Below are 21,025 nucleotides of genomic sequence, written 5' to 3'. Positions count from 1 at the left end.
CCGTATGGCTTGTGGGATCTTAGTTCCCTGACCAGGGATTGAACCTAGGGCCCCAGCAGTGGAAGTGCAAAGTCCTAACCACTGGACCACCAGGGAAGTCCCCAAAGAATGGATTTTTGTGAGCTGATTGAAAAAGACAAACTGATAATACATAAGGTTCAATACAGTGGCAAGACATGGGATTGTCATGAAAATTAAATGAGATAATATATTAGGTACTTAGCACTGTGTCAACCTGAGCCTAGCATTTGCTTCTATCACAGCAGTTTAGTCACAGTACCTTACAATGATCTGCTTATCCGTCTTCTCCTTTACTGGACCATAAGCTGCCTGAGGGCAAGGGCTCTCATTAATCGCTACACTGTCAGCCTCTACCCTGGAGTCCACTTGGGGAGGTTGCTCAATCACACTCAGGAAGAAGGACCGGATTGGTGTTTCAGCCTCTTCATTAGTCACCAGACCTGGTATACTCATCTGGCGATTTAGGAAATAACAACTGGGTACTTTTTCACATTACCAACATACAAATTCCACTCATGAGGCTGACAACAGATTTCTGTGATGAAGATGAACATTCTCATGCCCCCGGGACCATCTCCATGCACCAAAACTGAAAACAAGCTTTATCAATAGGTTAATGGGATGAGGTTATGCATTTGACCCAGACATAAACTGCAGCTTTCTAGTAACATCAAACATATAAGAAAAACACAATTTTCAAAAGAAAAAAAGAAACACAATCTTCAATTACAATGGAAAAGCAGAATATGCTATGTCTCCAGCCATAGCCTTACTTTTCAGTTTCTTTTTTTTTTTTTTTTAATTATTATTTTTGGCCGCACCACATGGCTTGCTGGAGTTCCTGGACCAGGAATCGAACCTGAGCCCTCAGCAGTGAAAGCACAGAGTCTTAACCACTGGATTGCCAGGGAGTTCCCCATTGCCTTAGTTTAGACTCTCCTTACTTCTTGCCTGAGCTACTGCCACAGCTTCCAAACTCAACTCCCTGCCTCCCTCTCATGCCTTCAATCCATCCTCTTCCCAGATGTCAGTTTTTCTCAAACACCAATCCTCATGTCACTCCCTTGTTTAAAGCTGACTGCCAAGTCCTAACACCTACAGGACAGGGTTCAAATCTCAGTGTCCTGACATCCCTGGCCTGACCTCCTCATGGCACTCACACCCACCTGTCCCCCTCCTGGACTGCTTGCTGCTAAGGGAAAGGGCTTGTTTCTAATTCCTCTCTGTGATCCTGGTGCCTTGCAGACGGTCTGACCAGATAGGAGGGATCAAGACACATTCACTGGCTGGGTGCAAACATCCTAATGAAAAACCCTGGTGGCCGCCCCTGACCAACAGTCCGACTGAGCTTTCGTGCCTCACCGAGAGAGCAGTTGCTCTGCATCCGTCCGTCTGTGGAGCAGCGAAGCATAGAGCCTATCACCTGGCCACCTACTACCACCACCCGGATATCCTTTCCGTGGGACTCCTTCACGTACTTCTGGAACAGGTAGGGCACATCGTGGCGGATCACATGGCAGATGTCTGAGAGGTGGTGTTTATCTCTTGCGAGAAAAACAGCTTTTCCTTTAAGAAGAAAGACAAAGAGCAAGAGAAGTAGTTAGAGAAGCCTCTGAGCGCCGTCCTTGCCATCCCACCTCCAGGTCCAGAGTCATCCATTCTTTCCCAACTCGCCTCACTGCGGCCCCTTCGATTTCTCTGACTCGACTCTTGCGTCTTATCAAATGGCCGTCGAACCTCATTTTTTTCTGGGTTTTACTCAGGTGCCTCTCCTTTCACAACTCTTTTTTTCAAAATGAAATCAAAATGTATTCCAGAAACACCCAGAAGAGGCCAAAATAAATTCCTAGGGATCTAGTCAATTCGCTTCCAGAAACAGTCAGCACCTCCTATCACCCCAGGATGCTGATTTGGCAGAGCCCATGTCCCACTCACTTTTTTTTCTAAATCCCCACACCTCACACTAGGCTCGATGCACAAAGCAAGTGTCAATCAATGCTTACAGAACATAACTAATTGAACATACTTTAGATGAATTCCCAGTCAAGATGGAGAGAGACCCACAGAAGATAATGACACAGCCTGATATAGCATCAGGAGAGGTCTGTGCAAAATACTATCGGAGTTCAAAGGGGGAGCCACTGCCAGACGTGCTTCCTCCTTTCAAACATAAGAAACTTATTATTTGGCTATACCCATTTAATTCTGAAAGGAATGATCCATACTTCTATTGATCTCTGGGAAAAGCATTCCTTCTGGACTCCAAATTCTGTATTTTCTGCTTGAATCACTTATGCTTTCGCAATTATTTGACATCTGCTTTTTTCCATTTGCGTATTAGCTAACAGATATGAGCAGGGGGCCCTGACAGGTTTGCTCCGTAAACCTGACATAAGCATACCATACCCTGATCCTTCTTGCTAGCAAACATGGAAAAAAGAGATGGTTTTCCTAAGAGATGTGTCATCACCTTAAAAAGAGTGGCACATTTCTGAAGTCTTAATAAAAGAGGGATGGGTATCAGCCCCTAGTGGCATATAAGACCCAAAAGTAACCTCCAAAACATGTCTCAATCATTGGACATCTGGCACCAGGAGATCTGGCATCTGGCAGCAGATGGCTGGGATCCAATGATAGGCACTGGGGATTCTCTGGACATTAGGTAGGATTTTCAGCAGAGATGGGGGCTAAAAATATGGACTTTGTTCCTTGGTTCCTGGCACAGAGGTTCTAATATGGGGCTTAGTCTGCAGTTAATAAAGGAGCTACAGTTTTAAAGCAAGGAGGAAAAAAACTGGGCAGGGGGAAGAGCACTAAGATTAATCATCTACTGTGTGCCAAACACTTTATTTTTTTTAAAAATTATTTCTTTTACACTTCATACTAGCTCTATGAAGCCATTAGGACAAGGATAGTTATTTTTGTTTTACAGAAGAGGAAAATAAAGGTCCACAAGATTAGTAACTTTCTCAAAGGCATAGCCTGCATGAGTCCACTGCCTTCTTTAGATTTATTTCCATATACTAGAGCCTAACAACTGCTGTGACTTTGTTTACTCCCTATCCATTTTCCCTAAGATGTGTGTGCTACACTAGCAATGACCAATCTGAAAATAAAATTAAGATCACAATTCCATTTACGATAGTATCAAAAGGAATAAAAAAACTTAGGAATACATTTAACCAAAGAAGTTCAAGACTTATACACTGAAAACTACAAAATATTTGAAAGAAATTAAAGATTGAAATAAATGGAAAGACATTCCATGTTCAGAAATTGGAAGACTTAATATTGTTAAGATGGCAATACTCCTCAAATTGATCTATAAACTCAGTGCAATCCCCACCAAAATTCCAACTTCCTGTTTTGCAGAAATCGATATGATGATCCTAAAATTCATATGTAAATGCAAGGGACCCCAAATAGCCAACGCAATCTTGAAAAAGAAGGACAAAGTTGGAGGACTTGTATTTCCCAATTTCAAAACTTTCTACCAAGTTACAGTAACAAGATAGTGTGGCCTGGCATAAGGATAGACATATAGATCAATGGAATAGAATTGAGAGCCCAGAATAAACTCTCATACAGATGGTCAATTTTTGATTTTTGGCAAGAGTTCCAAGAGCATTCAATGGGGAACCAACAGTCTCTTCAACAAATAATACTGGGAAAACTGGATATCCACAGGCAAAAGAATGAAGTTGGACCTTCATCACACCATATACAAAAACGAATTCAAAATGGCTCAAAGACCCAAATGTAAGGGCTAAAACTGTAAAACTCTTAGGAGGAGAGATAGGTGTAAATCTGTGTGACCTTGGATTAGGCAAGCACAAAATGACATCAAAAATACAAGTAACCAAAGGAAAAAAGATAAATTGAACTTCATTAAAATCAAAACCTTTTGTGTATCAAAGGATACTATCAAAAAACTGAAAAGACGACCTACACAGTGGGAAAAAATCATGCTCAAATTACGTATCTGATAAGACAGTAGTAGCCACAATATATAAAGAGCTCTAAAAAAGTCAATAAAAGACCAATAAGCCAACTGAAAAATGGGCAAAGGATTTGAATAGTCATTCCTTCAAAGAAGATATACAAATGGCCAATAATATAAAAAGATGTTCAACATTAGTCATTAGGGAAATACAAATCAAAACCATGATAAGATACCACATTACACCCAGTAGGATGGCTATAATAAAAACAAATTACACATTTAAAAGTTGCTAAGAAAGTAAATCTTAGAAGTTTTCATAAGAGAAAAAAATTCTGTAACTATGTATGGTGACAGATGTTAACTAGACTTATTGTGATCATTTCACAATATAGACAAATACCGAATCACTATGTTGTACACCTGAAGCTAATATAATGTTTGCATGTCAATTATACCTCAAGTTTAAAAAAGACTTTAAAAATAAATATATAAAGTGGGCCCATACATTACTAATGCTTGGAAAACATGCATTTTGGCTTGTGGCTTGTTTTTATCGTGGAGGTGTGGTGACCATTTGCATAATTTGTCGAGGCAAATTAATATACCCAATATAAAAGTTTTGTTTAGTATGTGAAGAAATTGGAACTTCATACATTGCTGGTGGGAATGTAAAATGGCATAACTGTTGTGGAAAACAGTTTGGCAGTTTCCCTAAAGTTAAACACAGAGTTACCATATGACCCTGCAATTCTACTCTTAGGTATATACCCAAGAGAAATGAAAACATATGTTCACACAAAAACTTGTACATGAATGTTCATAGCAGCATTATTCATAATAGCCACAAAGTAAAGCAACCCAAATGTCCATCAACAGATGAACAGATAAACAAAATGTGGCATATCCATACAATAGAATATGATTGAGTCATAAAAAGGGATAAAAACCGGATCCATGCTACAACATGATGATCCTTGCAAACATTATGTTAAGTCAGAGAAACCCACACAAAAGGCCACATATTGTATGGTTCCATTGATATGAAATGTCCAGAAGAGGCAAAGCCATAGAAACAGAAAACAGATTAGTGGTTGCCAGGGACTAGGGGAGGGGCCATTGGGACTGACCTTTAACAAGTACAGGGTTTCTTTTTGGGGTGATGGAAATGTTATGGAATTAGATAGTGTAATGGTTGTACAGAAGAGTGAAGATACTAAGATCCTCTGAATTATATAATTTAAAATGGTACATTTTTTGTTTTGTGAATTATATCTCAATTTTAAAAACATCCAAAAATACTATATCTTCTATTTAATTTGTTTATTGTCTGTCTTTCCCTTCTACAATGTGAGCTCCTGGAGGGCAGGAATTTTTGTTCTGTTCCTTTCTGTATCCCCTTGGCACTTTGTGGGCACTCAATAAGTATTAGTTGGATTTTATTTTATGTATATTTTACCACAATAAAGAACTAGTTGAGACATTGCATTTTTGCACTGTAGTACATGTGAATCGTATTCAGAGCCCCACCTCGCCACCCAAACTCATTTCTCTCACTTCTTAGCAGGATCCCTTTCCTTTCCCAGGTTGCTTTGCCCACACCTGTTTCTGTATGTTGCTCAGCCAGTTCAAACTCCACATTCCAACTTAAGTCTCCTTTTCTTCCACCGAAGCCTTCCCTGCCTCAGGGCAGAGTGGGCCCCTCCCTCTGTTTGGCTCGAACAGGCGTTGACCTGCCACAGAAGCCATCGCCCTGAAGTGCTACTTCTCTACTCTCTACACATTGGAGATGGAGAGCAGTGAGTGTGTCAAGTTCATGGGAACTGCTCATTCCATGTCCATTAGGGTACCTCCTCTCATTCCAGATGCCCTGAGCAGTTAAGGATGCCATCTGGGTATCATCAGGAGGTACTTGCTCACATACCACAAGGGAGGGGGACGGCTTTCTGCTGCACATGTCCTCTTCAACTACTATGTCTTGAGCACTGTAGTAGGTCTTGGAGACAGAGATGGGCAGGACCTGGTTCTCACCCCCTGAGCAGCTCACAGTCAAAAAGGGGAAAAGGCACATAAATCTATAACTGTCATAAGGCGTAGTACTATGCTAGTGGCATGGATGAAGTGCTTCGGAAACACAAAGGGAAGGGCAATTAATTTTGTCTGGAAGAGAGTGAAGGAGACCAGGGATGTGGACAGAGAAGAAACGACGAGGAGCTGGCCTTAAAGCCCGAGCAGAAGTTCACTAGAGGGCAAAGGAAGATGGCGTTCCCAGCAAAGGGAAGAGAGCAGAGGTTTAAAGAGAGCAGAATACATGGTCTAATCTGGAATGGATTACGGAGGGTTCATGTGGCTAGAGAAGGCTGCAAGGGAAGATGGATGCTGTTCGTCCAGGGCCTTCAGTGCCACGGTGAGGAATATAAACTGTATCTAATAGGCAACACCAGTTCTTGGGAGGGTTTTTCAGCAAGGGAGTGAGTGACAAGAAGAGATCTTTGTTTCAGAGAAATTGCACCCCCCAACGAATAGAGGAGGTACTGGCAGTGAAGTTAGGGAAACCAGTCAGAATCAAGTCAGGAGTCTGCTGCCAGAGTCCAGGGAAGGGCTGGGAAGGGTCTGGACAAAGCAAGGACAGTGGGGACAGCGAGGAGGGGACAGAAGTAAGGACTACACCACAAGCTCCGCAAGGGGGAGCTCCGTCTCTCCGAGCAGTGCTTCTGCCGCGCGGCGTGAGGGTCTCCTCCGAGCAGAGAGGAGGCCCGAACGGAAGCCCGGGAAGTGCGGCACTGACCCCGGTGTCCGCGCGTGCTCTTCACCACGACCGGGTAGCCCAGCGGCTCGGCTTCATCGATCATTTTTGAAAAGTCTTCATGCCCACCTGTCAAGAAAAGCAGAAGTCAGTGAAGGTGAGGCTGATGGTCCAGGGCCCTGTGGGAATTCTTTGGAGGCCTCACATCTCTCTGATTCAGGCAATGTGAACCCATTCCATCGGACAGACATGCACTGTGCATGTGCCATACAAAAGGTGGGAACAGAGAGATAAGGAAAGCAGCATTATCACGTGCTTCCACGTGGCAGAGGCTTCACACGCTCTAGTTCACGCAATCGTCATGACAACCCCGCAGGCAGGGCAGGGATTTTTCCCTTACCTTGGCTGTGGTAGGCAGAATTCTAAGAAGGCCCCCAAGATTCCTACCCGCTGGTGTACATGCTCTGTATAACCCCCTCTCCTGAGTGTAGGGGGGACAAGTGACTATGCTGGGATAGCATTCCTGCGACTAGGCTAATAATCAGTTGACTTTGAGTTAATCAAAAGGGAGATGATTCTTGGTGGACCTGACCTAATCAGGTGAGCCCTGTAAAAGAAGGTGAAGCATCAGAGAAACTCTCCTGCTGGCCTTGGGGAAGCAAACTGCCATGTTGGAGAGAAGTCCATGTGACAGGGCCAATAGGCAGCCTCTAAGAGCTGAGAATGGCCCTCAGTTAACAGCCAGCAAGTAAGTGGGAACCTCAGTCCTACAACTACAAGGAACTGAATGCCAACAGTAAACCTGGAAGACCCCAGACCTCAGATGTGGTCCCAGCCCAGCTGCCCCTTGATTTCAGCCTGGCGAGAGCTAAGCAAAAAGCCCAGCTATGCTGTGGCTGGACTTCAGACCTCCAGAAACTGTGAGATGATAAACGGGTGTTGTTTAAACTGCTAAGTTTTCAGTAGATTGTTGTACTGCAGTAGAAAACCAATACCCAAAGAAACCAAGCCTGGGATTTTTCTCACCCAAAGATAAGGCATGACTTGAAAGCCCGAATTGGCTCCACTACACTCCTTTAAGCCTTCATTTAAAAAATACGAATATTAATCTGTATTAAAATCTTTCTAAATTTTTTTATAAGCTTCCTTGATTTCCTATACCTTTGCATCTTTGGGGGACCATTATTCTGCCTACCACAGGTGATACTGTAGTTCATCAATTTTTTGCAAAGCAAAATACTCTGGGATACTAATAAGACCTGTCACAAAAGTGCTAATGATTAAAAAAAAATAAAGCAGCATGAAGAGGCAGTGTAGATAATCAGGGGCATCTTTACAATGAGGACATTTTATAAGAAGAGAACTCCCAGCTTCCTGACACCTGCTGATAAATGTAACTCCTCTCTAGCCATCCTTTTGTCCTTCCCTTATAATACAGTGCAAGAGGGGTCCTGCTTATCTGAGGCCATCCCTGCACCTGTGCCTCGGACCCCTTTCCCTCTCACCTCCTCAGGGATCTTGCACCATTAAGTGTCCCCTCTCTGCTGTATCTTCAACCTCTCAGTTCAGAATTCCAGCAGCATCTTAAACATGCTCAGTAATCTCCCATCTTAAACAAATAAAACCCATTCCTTCACCCTGCATAATCCCTTAACTACAACCTTGTATCCCTACAATCAAGCTACTCAAAGGGTTTCAATTTCCTCACTTCCCATTCCCATTCATTCCTCATCCTTGACAAGTTGGCTTTTCTCCCTATGGCTGAACTGAAGCTGTATTCATTGAACTCCTTGTTGCTAAATCCAACACACATCTCCATGAGTATGTTACGCGTCATCTCAGAATTAAACACCCCTTTTAATTACACCATCCTTCTTGGGATGCTCTTTCCATTGGCTTCTGTCATCTCTCTTCTTTCTGTTCTCACCTCTCCAGGTGCTCTTACTTGGCCTCTTGCATAGGTCCTTCTTCCTTTTCCTATTCCCTAAAGGATTCCCTCTCGAACCCTCTTTTATTAAATGTTGTCATTTTATTGTGGTAAAATATACATAACATAAAATTTACCATTTTAGGTGTACAGCTCAGGCCTCTTTTCATTCTACATCTTCTCCCTGAGTAATCTCATCCATTCCTGTGACTTCACTTAACATAATTGAAGTTTCCAAATCCACTTCCTTAGTCTACACCTCTCTCAGGAGCTCCAGGTCCATTTATCTGCTGCCTACTGAATAGTTTTACCTTTATATACTATAGACACCTCAAACAGAATGTGTCCCAAACTATAATAACCTCTTCCGACAATGCCTTGCCCTATCCACCAATCTGTTTCTCCTCTTCCATGGTTCTAGTCTCAGTGAGTGTTCGCTTTCATATCTGGTTGCCCAAACCAGAAACCAGAGTCACTCTTGATTCCTCTCCATGCTCCTCATAGCCACTCAATCATCATGTCCTAATATTTCTGTCTCCTTCCTAAGTCCTGAATCTGTTCACTTATCTTCATTCTTACTATGACCACCTTAGTTTAGACTATCATTGCTCATTTGCATTGTTTATAAAGCCTACCAGTACATATCCTGTCTCTACTTTGCCCCTGGTCCAATTCCTTCTCCACAGTGTAGCCAAAGTGACATTCTGAACTCTGATCAGGCCATTTCCTTGCTTAAAGCCCTCCAATAACTTCCTGTTAGTCTCAGGATTACCCCTGATTTCTTTCATGTACTGTATATGGTGACTTCTTATCTTTCTAGCCTTATATCTCAACTCTATCTCTCTGACATTCCACAAACTACTCAAAGTACCACCGATCGGTCATGCTCTCTCTTGCCTCTAGGTCTTTCTATATTCTGCTTTCTTCTTAGACTGCTCCCCTGCCCCCCTTGCTTTAGCTGGATAATTTCAGCTAGTTTAGATGTTCTCTCTTTTGGGAAGCCTTCTTTCCTCATCACCTACTAAACTAAATTAGGAGCTCTCCTGTGTATTCCCATACCACCTTGCGCTAACTCTTATCTTGGCACTGCACTGAAATTGCCTCTGATGAACTGGGAATGCCCTGAGGGTAGGACTCTCTTACTTATTGCTAGAGCCTAGAGCCTATTGTGGTAGTTGGCACATAGTGTGTACCAGCTACATATTTAATGAATGAATTCCAGAGAGAAAGAAGCAAACACATTTCAGACAGAGGCAATGACTATGATAAAGACTCAAGATGTTGAATCATCTAAGACGAACAGATTTGCCTTGAAAACCAACAAGAGATACCAGAGGCCTTCTGGGGAGAGAGAACATAGGGATGCAGGCTATTTGGAAAGACAAGTCTCAATCCTATTTTAAGGACACTCACCATAGGAGAAGGTGTCCGGCATGGGGACCCCATGTCCAGCCAGCTCCTGGAATGTCCAGAATTTGTTGATGCAGTTTAGAATGCTCTGTGGGCGGTTGACTAAGCGGCAGCCCAACTTCTCCAGGTGTCTCAGGACAGTGATGTCACTGTCCGACTGCACCGAGGGTGTGGGCACCCGGACAAGCACCACGTCTGGGAAAGTGGTGAGCGCCTTCTGGTTCAGCTGCAGGCCTGCAATCAAAGGAAGAAGTGAGCTCTGGGCGGGCCATCATCTAGTCCCACCAGAAGCAGTGGTTCCAACAGATTCCTCAAGACTGAACCTAGCAGGAAGATAGCCTTGAAAATGGCACTTGGATATCCTGTTGTAATGAGAAGCTACCATCCACCCTATACGCCAAACAAATGGGCAGAGCATGACATTGAGGAAACACAAAAGAATGGGCGGGGCGGGGCGGGGTGGGGGGAAAGAGCAGCATATCAAGAATAATCCAAGTTAGAAGAATCCATAGGAGATAATGCAGTCCAGCACCCTCCTTCCATGTAGGACTAGTATTACTCAAAATGTAGTGGCTTAGGAGGCTGGAGACTTAATGACAAGGAATGCAGTAAAGGTCACTTACGGTATCTTTACTACTCTTATGACTTCATCTTTAAAAGTCATCTGGAATATTACGAATATAATGAATGTAAAAATGTCAATGTTAAGTAAAAAAAACAGAATACCAAATTATCAGTACAAGTTAGAAAACGCTAGAAGGACATATAGCAACATTTTAACAGTGGGTAATGGGATTATAGATGATTTTCTATTTATACTTATCAGTATTTTCCAAAATATCTTCAACTGTGTATTACCTTGATAACAAAAAACTCAAAAAAAAAATCAATATACTAAAAATCAATTCAATATTAAGAAAAACTAGAACGTATCACAAAACAATTGGTCTATATAGCCAAAGGACTTAAACCTGTATGACATCGGATGAACTGGTAGTATTAGCTTGTACTGAAGACTCAGAGGAACAGGAGTGCAGTCTTCAATTATCTGTGCGGCTCCATGCAGAAGAATTATTTGACTTGTCTTCTATGACCTCAGGAGGTACAGCTGAGGAGCTATCCAAAAGAGCATTATTTTGTCTGACTGTTCACTTCTGTATCTCCAGCCCCTAGAACAGTATCTGCTGCATGATAGGCACTCAATGTTTGTTTAATTATACAGAAGCTACATGGAGGTAGATTTGGGCTCAACAAAAGGGATACTTTTCCTCTGCCTTAGGATGGAATGGGCTGAGGCTCATTGGTCATCCGAGGATGGCACAGAAGGAATGCAAAAGTTAGATAAGCTCACAGCAACCTGCTTGATCTCTTTCAACCCTGATATCCTATGGTTTGCATTACTCTAAGTAGTTACGTAGGCATCTCCGGTGCACCCAGCATCTGGGGATGGAATGATGGAGACAGGATATAGACTGGATAGGGCAATGAGAGGTGAGTTCAGGGAACTACTTGGTCTGCCTTAGTGAACCTTAAAGGAGTCTCTAAAATGCTCTACAGAAAACCTTTTAAACACAGTTTGAGAACCATCTTTTAGGCTTTAACCTAAAGCACCTTCGCTTTCATAAGTGATAAAAGTGTACAACCATATAACTCCAAGAAAACAAAAGGTAATAAGGAAGTTACCATTCCTCTATTGTGGGATGAATAATATCAATATAAAAACTCTAAGCAAAACAAAACAAAAGCAAGCAAACAGAAAAACCAAAACCGCAAAACTACTACATGGATCTAACTTGCACAGTTTCCACTCATTCTAGATGTTTCACCAATTTAAAAAAAAGAGAGTAAGTACAATCATTAAGTTAAATTGTTTTTAGTACTTCTGCTGATAGTGTGAACCCAAGGAAATGGAACATAATTCTCAGGGATGATTTGTAGAGAACGTTCAGGTTATCTTTACTTTGCCATCAGAAAACAGTATCATTTATACATGCTTTTTCCTTTGCCACTTAGAGCCCCTGGGGAAAATAATATGAAAGGGGGAAAAGAGCAAACCCTGAATAATATCCTCAAAACTGGTAGGAGAAGAAAGAAAAGTATTCAAGTTGGTGAAAATGGCAAGTAAAATACAGAACACTCAGGGGAAAAGCAACAGCCCAGAACAACATTACATAATGAGATAATATATGCAAAAATGCTTTGAGAACTACAAAACGCTATAGATATGCAAGGCACTGGCATTATTATTGCACAGACACTCTACTGAGCAAGGTAGGACACTTTATGGAGATTTGTACCACCTGATGAGAAAAAATGGCTTTGCAACAGAAAAGTGACCTAGAGAGATGAGAAGCAGCAGAAACGTCTGGGTTTTAAATCTCAACGTGAGACCACAGACAAACAGTTAAACTTCTAAATGGGAAGAAAAGAATTCAGTCATTTCTGGTTAATACCAACCACAAGTGGAGAGAGACAGCTCAGCCTCGATAAGCAGATTCACGTACACCTAGGAAGTCTTACCAGGATTTCATCTCTCTTCTCCAAAGGTAAATCTTTGGGCCTGGCTCATTCCAACTGAAGCCTTTAATAAATGAAGAATGGAATGGGTTAACGTGGAGCTGAAAAGCCTCTCCCAAGCAGTCAGACAGGTCTGGTCTCTGACTGTGCTGGCCGTCCAGCTCTGTGCAGAGAGGGACGTGATGTGTTTAGGGAAAACATATGCACAACCAGTTACTTCTCTACCCATTGACCCAGCTCCAGCATCCTTGCTATGGGGCAACGTCACTTGCCCCATGTTCATGCCCATTTTCTTTGCTGTTTGCACCTTGTCTAAATCACCATTTCTAGAAGTAGGAGACAAGAGTCTGCTGCTCACCGTGGCATCCTTTAGCAGGAACAGCAATTCCACAGAGCCACGGCCAAGCACAGCTTGGGTTTAAGGCTGGCACTTGGCAAACCTGTCAGTGAATTCTGAAGCCTTTAACCACTTAGTAATCTCTCTCCCTCTCCCCATTAATATATCCTCTTGGGAAAGGATGGAGCTTAATGTGTCACCTTTCCTGGGATCCTTAATGTTCCCACTGCAATCTATGGGCCTTAAACCAAGGGAATGAAGTGCTGATGCAGGACCTCAAGGGGGCCAGGGCTCTGCTTGGCTGCCAGCAATGGAAGGAATGCCCTGAACAATGAGGGGCTCGTGCCCTCAATAACAAGGGATTTCATGTGATTAAGTGCCCTAGTGCCCTCAGGCATCACCTTGACCTGGGAAGCAAGGTGGGGGGAAAGGAGCTGAGTTACTTCTGGGATATTTGGGGATCTCCCAGATTGCTAGACTGGAATTGAGATTTACTATTTAGCCTCAAACCACTTTTTTTAAAAACTAAAATGATCACTATGTCCCCAAACAGGTCAATAAGATCGTGAAAAAGATCAGTCCCCAAACTAGTTAGTATAATGACCAATAGCCAACCTAGTCTAAATCAACTTTTTGAAACCACAATATTTTCTCCATATTACTTCTAAAAAGAATAATATACTTTTATGGGTAATTATGTTTTTGACTCTATTATTTATATTTGGAAACATTTTAATGTATTAAAAACAAGATAGAAAAATTAGTAACTTTTCCAAAGAACTGAGCCTGTTTTTTCTCTAACCTATATATTGGATTAAATTAATTCTACAAAACTAGACTTTTGCATTTATGTGTACAACAGCAAAGAAATGTGCTTAATAATACAGAGAAATAGCTTTAGAAATAAACAAATCATTATTGGAAAGTAGAGCTCTAAGAATTAAAACCCATTCTCAATCATTCATACCAATACAGGGAAGAAGCATGGAAAATAAAAGGTCCAGTCATCCAGATCTGAATTTGCCTAACATTTTTACTGATCATCTATTGTGTTTGAGGAACTTTGCTAAGAACATTCATATGTATTATTGCATTTAAATTAAAGACACCTTGTTAAAAAAAAAAAAAATAGAGAACAGACTTGTGGTTGCCAAGCGGGAGGGAGGGAGGGAGAGGGATGGACTGGGAATTTGGGGTTAGCAGATACAAATTATTACATTTAGAGTAAATAAACAACAAGGTCCTACTGTATAGCACAGGGAACCGTATTCAGTATCCTGGGATAAACCATAATGGAAAAGAATATAAAAAAAGAATGTATATATATGTATAACTGAGTCACTTTGCTGTACAGCAGAAATTAGCACAACATTGTAAATCAACTATGCTTCAATTTAAAAAAGAAAACATCTTGTATATGCATCCCTGCACTAGATCTGACTGTCAAAATCTTTGCATTTACACTGAACTGATGCACAGTGAGTGAGTCACCACCCTCCAGACCAGTGGGCACACAACACTCATTCATGTACACACATATGCATCTCTGGCTTCACAACTAAAAAGCAAGCTTCAAAACTAAACTGGCTTCTTGTACGCTAGGAAAAAAAAAAAAAACAACCCTTCATGTACAAAGCAAGTGGCAGAAATAAGAAAATAGCAGGACACTGTAGCAGGAGAGCAAGCAAGGACCTCACTTACGGCAGCTTTTAGGACCATTACATTTGAGCAGGATCATGTAACCATGGCTGGTAGTGAAGCTCTGAGAGTTGTTAAAAAGGAATGAACACTATAAATAAAATAAGTGGATAATAATCCATTAAGTGCTGCACATTGCCGTGTTGTGTTAGGAGGGAGATGTGTCATCCCAAACATGATCTGGCTCATCTCAATCACTCTCCAGTTTTTCTCTGGTCTCTTTCTACCCTACCCCACAGCATTTTCTCATAAGGAAGTTACTTTTATTCTTACCGAGTAGATGCTATGCCACTCCTCCTTTCTGTTTAAAGGTCTTTGTTACAATGCCCAAAGAAATCTCACCTCTACCTCATTAAGACCCACAGTCATTATGTGGCCACCTTCTCTTTCCACCAACTGCTAATTTGAGGTCATTTAATTCAATTCAACCTTCATTGAACTGTTGAGATGAATCAGACATACTCTGAAGCAGGAATACAAAGATGAGCCAGGTGATCTCTGCATACCAGGAGCTTATCGTCTCCTTACAGAGAAAGATATCAACATAATTTTAATTCATTCAGTCACTCAACACACATTTATTGTTTCCTGCATTCATTCAGTGAAGATTTATTGAGCACCTACTTTGGGCCAAGCCCAGTGTTAGTTTGGGTTTCCCCAGAAGGACTCCTGGAGATAAGGACTGAAGTGCAAGAGGTCTATTATCACGGTGGTAATTTCAGGAAACACTGGAGGGGAAAGTAGAGAAGGCAATGCTGCAAATAAAAGATGTGTTATGAAGTGAGTGATCACCTTGGCACCCAGGGCTTAATCTTGCCGGGCGACAATAAAGAAATGGTTTAGTGCACACTCTTTGGTTACCCCACCCAAGGGGCGAGGAAGCTAGCAATTTATAATATTTATATACCAACCCTGTCTTTGGTTGAGAGCTGATCCAGGGGTGTGGTATTCCCTGGTCCTTCTGGCTTGCCATGCATGTGTGGGCAAAGTGAGCTCCTGTGACCAGAGAAAGCCCTCAGGCAGAGATTCAGGTGCTGATGGTTAGACCGGTGGCAGCGGCAGTGTGGGGCAAGAGGGGAGGACGGACACAGTGCCATCAAATGGTAAGAGCAAAAGGGACGTGGGAGGGCCTCTGACAGGCACCGTCTAAAAGGCTGGGCATAGGGGTTGAGGTGTGAGTGTAACAAACAATATCCCTGGAATTTAAGAAGAAAGAAAACAGACAACTGTAGTTAATGTCATTGATGCTCTATGCAGAGCACCTGGGTATTAAGAAGAGTTATCAGACTGGTTTGGGCAGGGGGTGGGGAGGTTCTAACACAATGTGAGAACTGCTCTAGCAGGCATATATATCAGGGTACAGTGACAGCGAAGGAGGAGGGAACAGTTAGGTGATTATTTCTGAGAATCAAGGAAAGTTTCAGAAAGGAGATGTTGACTCGTAGAGCTTCTGGGCTCAGAAGAAATGTGTAAAACTAATAAATGCATAATGTCTACCCTTCAGAAACAAGTCAATGGTAAAGGCATGGCAACTCATAAGCACTGAGTTCTGCGACAGCCCAGGGCAAACGTATTTGCAAAGGCCTTTCAAGAAGTTGAGGACACATGAGATGAAAGGCAATTATGGCAAAGTAGATAAAGTCCTGGCCTCCAGGTCAGAGACTTGATTTAATTCTGTGCCATCATTTAAGAGCTTGGCAAGACACAAAAAATGTCCCTGGGTCTCAGTTTCCTCTTCTGTAAAATGGAAGAACTTGAAAACCTTCCTCTCTCCCACACCTCACCAACACAACGTTTCCTTGCAGCCACAAAGACAAATCTCATCAAGCCCTTTTCTCCTTTCCTATCAGGCTCTCAAGATTCCAGTCTCCAAGGCCATGTCACTTCCCTGGACTCTGAACCCCACCTGGCTCTGACCTTGCCTTTTCTTTCTTTCTTTTTTTTTTTTTTTTTTAACATTTTGCCTGCGCTGGATCTTCACTTCATTGCGGTGCGCGGGCTTAGTTGCCCCAAGGCACGTGGGATCTTAGTGCCCAGACCAAGGATTGAACCTATGTCTCCTGCATTGGAAGGCAGATTCTTAGCTGCTGGACCACCAGAGAAGGCCCTGACATTGCCTTTTCTACTCCCACCTTCCACTCCTGCCCATCTCCCCGGTGCCCTCGGGGACTCAATCAATGGGACTCAGTGGGCAGCAAATCTCCTATCCTTGAACTTTTCAGCAACTGTTCCCTTCCCCTTCTTTTTCTGAGTCTAACTGAACCCTGGCTCTCCCCAGCGACACTGCTTCCCCACCAGCCCTCCCAAGCTATGGTGGGTTTTCTCCCCGTCTCGCCTGGGGTTACTGGGCCTAGAGGTAGGAGAGACGTGCTCCTAGCTTCTCATTGCAGCTTGACCAGCATCCTTCTCTCCTCCTAAAACACCCAACTTGACTCTCATCCGACAACACCACACATCTCCCCACTTGTGCAGGTCATCTAAAGACCCCAGTCACTCCCCTGTCCTTGAAGCTTTATTTAGCTCCAGACTCACTGACTCTCCTGTGCTGTCACAGATATTGGTGATTTCAATATCCCCATGAAGAATTCTTCCAATTCCCAGGCCCTCTGTTTCCTGACCTCCTTTCCTCCAAGGATCTTGTCCACCATCCCACCCCACCCACCAGTACCAGTTACATTCTAGACTTTATGCAGTGATCATAACTCCCATCTCCAAACACCATCTCCTATCTTTCCAGCTCACTCTATAGTACCCCAACTCCAGCCACACTTTGAAACCATCCAGAACCACCATGCATGGATCCCCCATCTTTTCACTGTCCCTCGCCCCCTTCATACCCTATTTGATTTCCATAGTCAAGCACCACAACATATATCCACGAATCCTTGCACCCGTTTCTTGCTTGGCTAAACCACAACCCCAGTTAGACTGATCCAACTCTGCCTACTTCATGTGCCCTCCTGTGCAATGGAGCATGTCTGAAGAAAAAATACACAAACCTGCTGACTGATCTCAAGGGCATCCTTATTGCTGCCTGCTAAGCATTGTTTCCCTAGTCCATTCACTCTCCCTCAACACCGGACAACTATTTCACACTTTCTTTTCTTGCTTCAGATCTTCACTTCTTCCTTCCTCCTCCTCATTCTCACTCTTCCTATTTCAGGGAGAAAAACTGAAGCAATCAGAAAAGAACTTCTCTATAACTTCCCACTATCACATCTACCCACCTGCACCTGTGCCAATAGGTGATCTTCTCTATTATTATGGCTGAAGTGTCCTTGTTCCTGGCTTAGGTCAACTCTTGAAATAGGCACTAGATCCCAATCCCTCTTAGTCACGTAAGGCACTGCTCCAGCAAGTCACCTCTCTCTCCTACATCACCAATTTCTCTCTCTCGATTGGATCGTTCACACCAGCATACAATATTCTGTTATTTCTCCCTTCTTTAAGAAAATCCTCTCAAATCCATCTTTGAGCAATATCTTAGCTCAGGCTGCTATTACAAAATACCATAGGCTTGGTGGCTTAAACAACAGACATTTATTTCTCACAGTTATGGAGACTAGAAGTCTGATATCGGGGTGCCAGCATTATTGGGTTCTGCTCCTGGCTTGCAGACAATGGCCTTCTTGCTGTAGCCTCACATGGCAAGGAGAGGGAGGGAGAGGGGGGGTGGGGAGGAGAGAGAGAGAGAGAGGGAGAGAGGTGTCAAGTTCTCTCATCTCTTCTTATAAAGGCACTAATACCATTCATGAGGGTACCACCCTCATGACCTCATCTAAACCTAATGACCTTCCAAAGGGCCCACCTCCAAATACCATCACATTGGGGGTTAGGGCTTCAACATATGAATTTGGGAGAATACAATTCAGTCCGTAGCAAGTTATCAACCCATTTTTCACCTTCTCTTTATAACAAAACTCTTAAGACAGTGTGTATATTCCCTGTTTTCCATTACTTCATTGAAACTGCTCTTATCAGAGTAACTAATGCTAAGTCCACATTCTAAATCCAATGGTCAGTTCTCAGTCCTCATCTTAACTTGATTTACCAGCAGTAGCTGAAACAGTCTCATCATGTCTTCATTCTTTAAACACATTCTCCACTCGGCTTCCAGGATGCCACACGCTCCAGGGTTTATTTCTTTTACTTAGGATTCTTTGCCGGTTCCTCCCCCTCTCCCCAACCACTAAACAGTGGAGTGCTCCAGAGCTCAGTCCTTGGACCTCTTTTCTGTCGACAGTCACTCCCGTGATAGGTGTATGGAGATGCTCCTACTTTTGATATTTTCAGGCCAGGGCTTTCCCCTGAATCCCAAGTTGATATGATAAACTGCCTACTTGCCCTTTCCATTTGGATGTTTAATGGGTACCTTAGATGGAGACCTGATCCTCACCACCTGACCAAACCTACTCCTCTCACACCCTTTGCATATGAGTAAATGGCAAACTTTATTCTTCCAGCTGCTCAGGACAAACTTTGGAGTCCTCCTTGATCAGTCCAATGTCTACACATCCAATGTCTGATCCAGTAGGCAAATTCTGACAACTCTGTCTTCAAAATATCCAAAAATCCAGTCACTTTTCACCTCCTCCCCTGAAATCATTCTAGTCCAACAACCATCATCCATCATCTGTCACCTGAACTGCAGCAAGAAACTCCTAAGCCGTCTCTCTGCTTCTGCCCTTGCTGTCATCAGTCTATTCTCAACACTGTGGCCAGTATGACCCTGTGAACATAGGGCAGGTCATGTCACCCCTCTGCTCAAAACTCTTCAGTAGATTCCCAGCTCATTCCAGAGTAAAATACAATGTCCTTCCATGACCCATAAGGCCCTATATATTGGCTCCCCCCACCTCACCTCTCTGACCACCTCTCCTAATGCTCATTAACTCTCTGCTTTGGCCACACTGGTTTCCTTGTTGTTCCCTCTTGCCCGAACCACTCTACTCCCAGATATCCAAACAGCTTGCATCCTCATCTCCTTCAGGTCTTTACTTAAACATCATGTTCTGGGTGAGGACCACTCCAGCCACCCTATCTAAAATTACAATCCCTTTTCCTGCCCCCAGAAATGTGCTACTTTTTCCTCTTTGTCCCTTCCTGACATTTTTCCTCCTTAGCTCTTTTCACCAAATACTAATGTGTTTTACCTTGTTTGTATTCTATCTCCCCATCTAGAAGGTAATCTCCTTCAGAGGCAGGGATTTCTGCCTGTTTTGTTCTGGTGCCTAGATCAACACCCCTCACATAGTAGGCAGTCAACAGATATTGTTGAGCAAATGAATGAATGAAATCATAATAATGAGGGAGACTGTGTCTGTTCTTACTCTCTGTTATATCTCCAGCACCTAGCACAGTGCCTGGCCTGGCACAGAATGGGCACCCAATTGATATTTGTGGAATGAAGTAAAGGAATGAATAGGATTGTTGTGAAGATTAACTGACACATAAAAGATATTTAAGTATTAATAACAGAGTTACAGGAATGAAGAACCATTATTCCTGTTCATTCTGCAATGCAAAGTAACTTAAATGTATCACTTCCTCATAGCAGGAGTCTTGAGTTACTTTTTAATAGTGAAGGAACAAGTAGAACTAGATTGAGAATTTCAGATCTTGTTGTAGTTTTGTATTAAAATAATATAAAGCCCTAATAAGGTGAAGTCTCTCCAGGAAGTGGGTAAGGTGACCCACCTACCTACTGGAGAAGTGGGTGGAGTGAGGTGAGGCTAGCAGTGACGTACCTGGATGTCCATGGACTCTCTGCTAATAAGGGGAATGACAAGGAGGTGTGGATGGATGGAGACGATGTGGACCTCTCTGATGATGGCTGTGTCCCTTCCACCAGGCAAACCTAACAAATTTGGTGGAGGTGTATGGTAGCAACAACAGGTGGTTCAGAAACCTATAAAGCAGGGCTTTGAGATCCACTAAGGATCCCAATCTATTGGTTCTAGAACGTTTTCCAACACAGTTCATGAGCTGTCCCTAAAAACAGCTGTTAGAAACATCAACACTTCAACCCATCCTCAGCCCTTGAGGTCAGCCCACAGTTATAAATGTGGACCCATGGGGTAAAGCGTATCCATTCAGCACTCACATCAGTTTGGAAACATTACGTGGTCGGTGCTTCCACCTACTGACCTTTCCACTAGTGCTGGATGGTGGTTTCTTTGGATTACAGGGTGTCAGGCACAGGCTTTTAGCAGGGACTGAGGTTAAAGGTCAACCTTTGTGCACAAAGGTGAGCATGGTACCCTTTTCTGCTAGTATCTTCTTGCACAGTAATGGGAGTCCATCCTTTCTCTGTGAGGCCCCTGTTGGCTTTTGGAAGGCTGCGGTAAGACCATTTCCTCATTCGAGTTTACTTAGGATTTCCCCCTACCCAAACCTTTTAAATATTACTCACCTGGTCACTACAAAGAA

At 42.9% G+C, this 21,025-nt stretch overlaps 1 protein-coding gene and 1 non-coding gene across 2 annotated transcripts in view; both read right to left on the bottom strand.

The window, feature by feature from the left end:
* RIMKLA (ribosomal modification protein rimK like family member A) overlaps nt 1-21,025 on the bottom strand; it is a 28,492-nt gene that overhangs the window by 3,201 nt on the left and 4,266 nt on the right. Inside the window, exons 2-4 of the mRNA XM_059897695.1 lie at nt 10,048-10,278; nt 6,750-6,836; nt 1,384-1,587 (exon numbers count right to left, since the gene is read on the bottom strand). Of these exons, the coding sequence (XP_059753678.1) occupies nt 1,384-1,587; nt 6,750-6,836; nt 10,048-10,278 (522 nt within the window). The remainder of the gene's footprint in view (nt 1-1,383; nt 1,588-6,749; nt 6,837-10,047; nt 10,279-21,025) is intronic.
* Nucleotides 24-96, bottom strand: TRNAG-UCC (transfer RNA glycine (anticodon UCC)). Its single transcript has one exon. It is a non-coding gene; the product is annotated as a tRNA-Gly (tRNA).

The sequence above is a fragment of the Balaenoptera ricei genome, chromosome 1 (assembly GCF_028023285.1).
Source record: "Balaenoptera ricei isolate mBalRic1 chromosome 1, mBalRic1.hap2, whole genome shotgun sequence".
Classification (NCBI taxonomy): Eukaryota; Metazoa; Chordata; class Mammalia; order Artiodactyla; family Balaenopteridae; genus Balaenoptera; species Balaenoptera ricei.
This window is presented reverse-complemented; position numbering and strand designations above follow the sequence as displayed.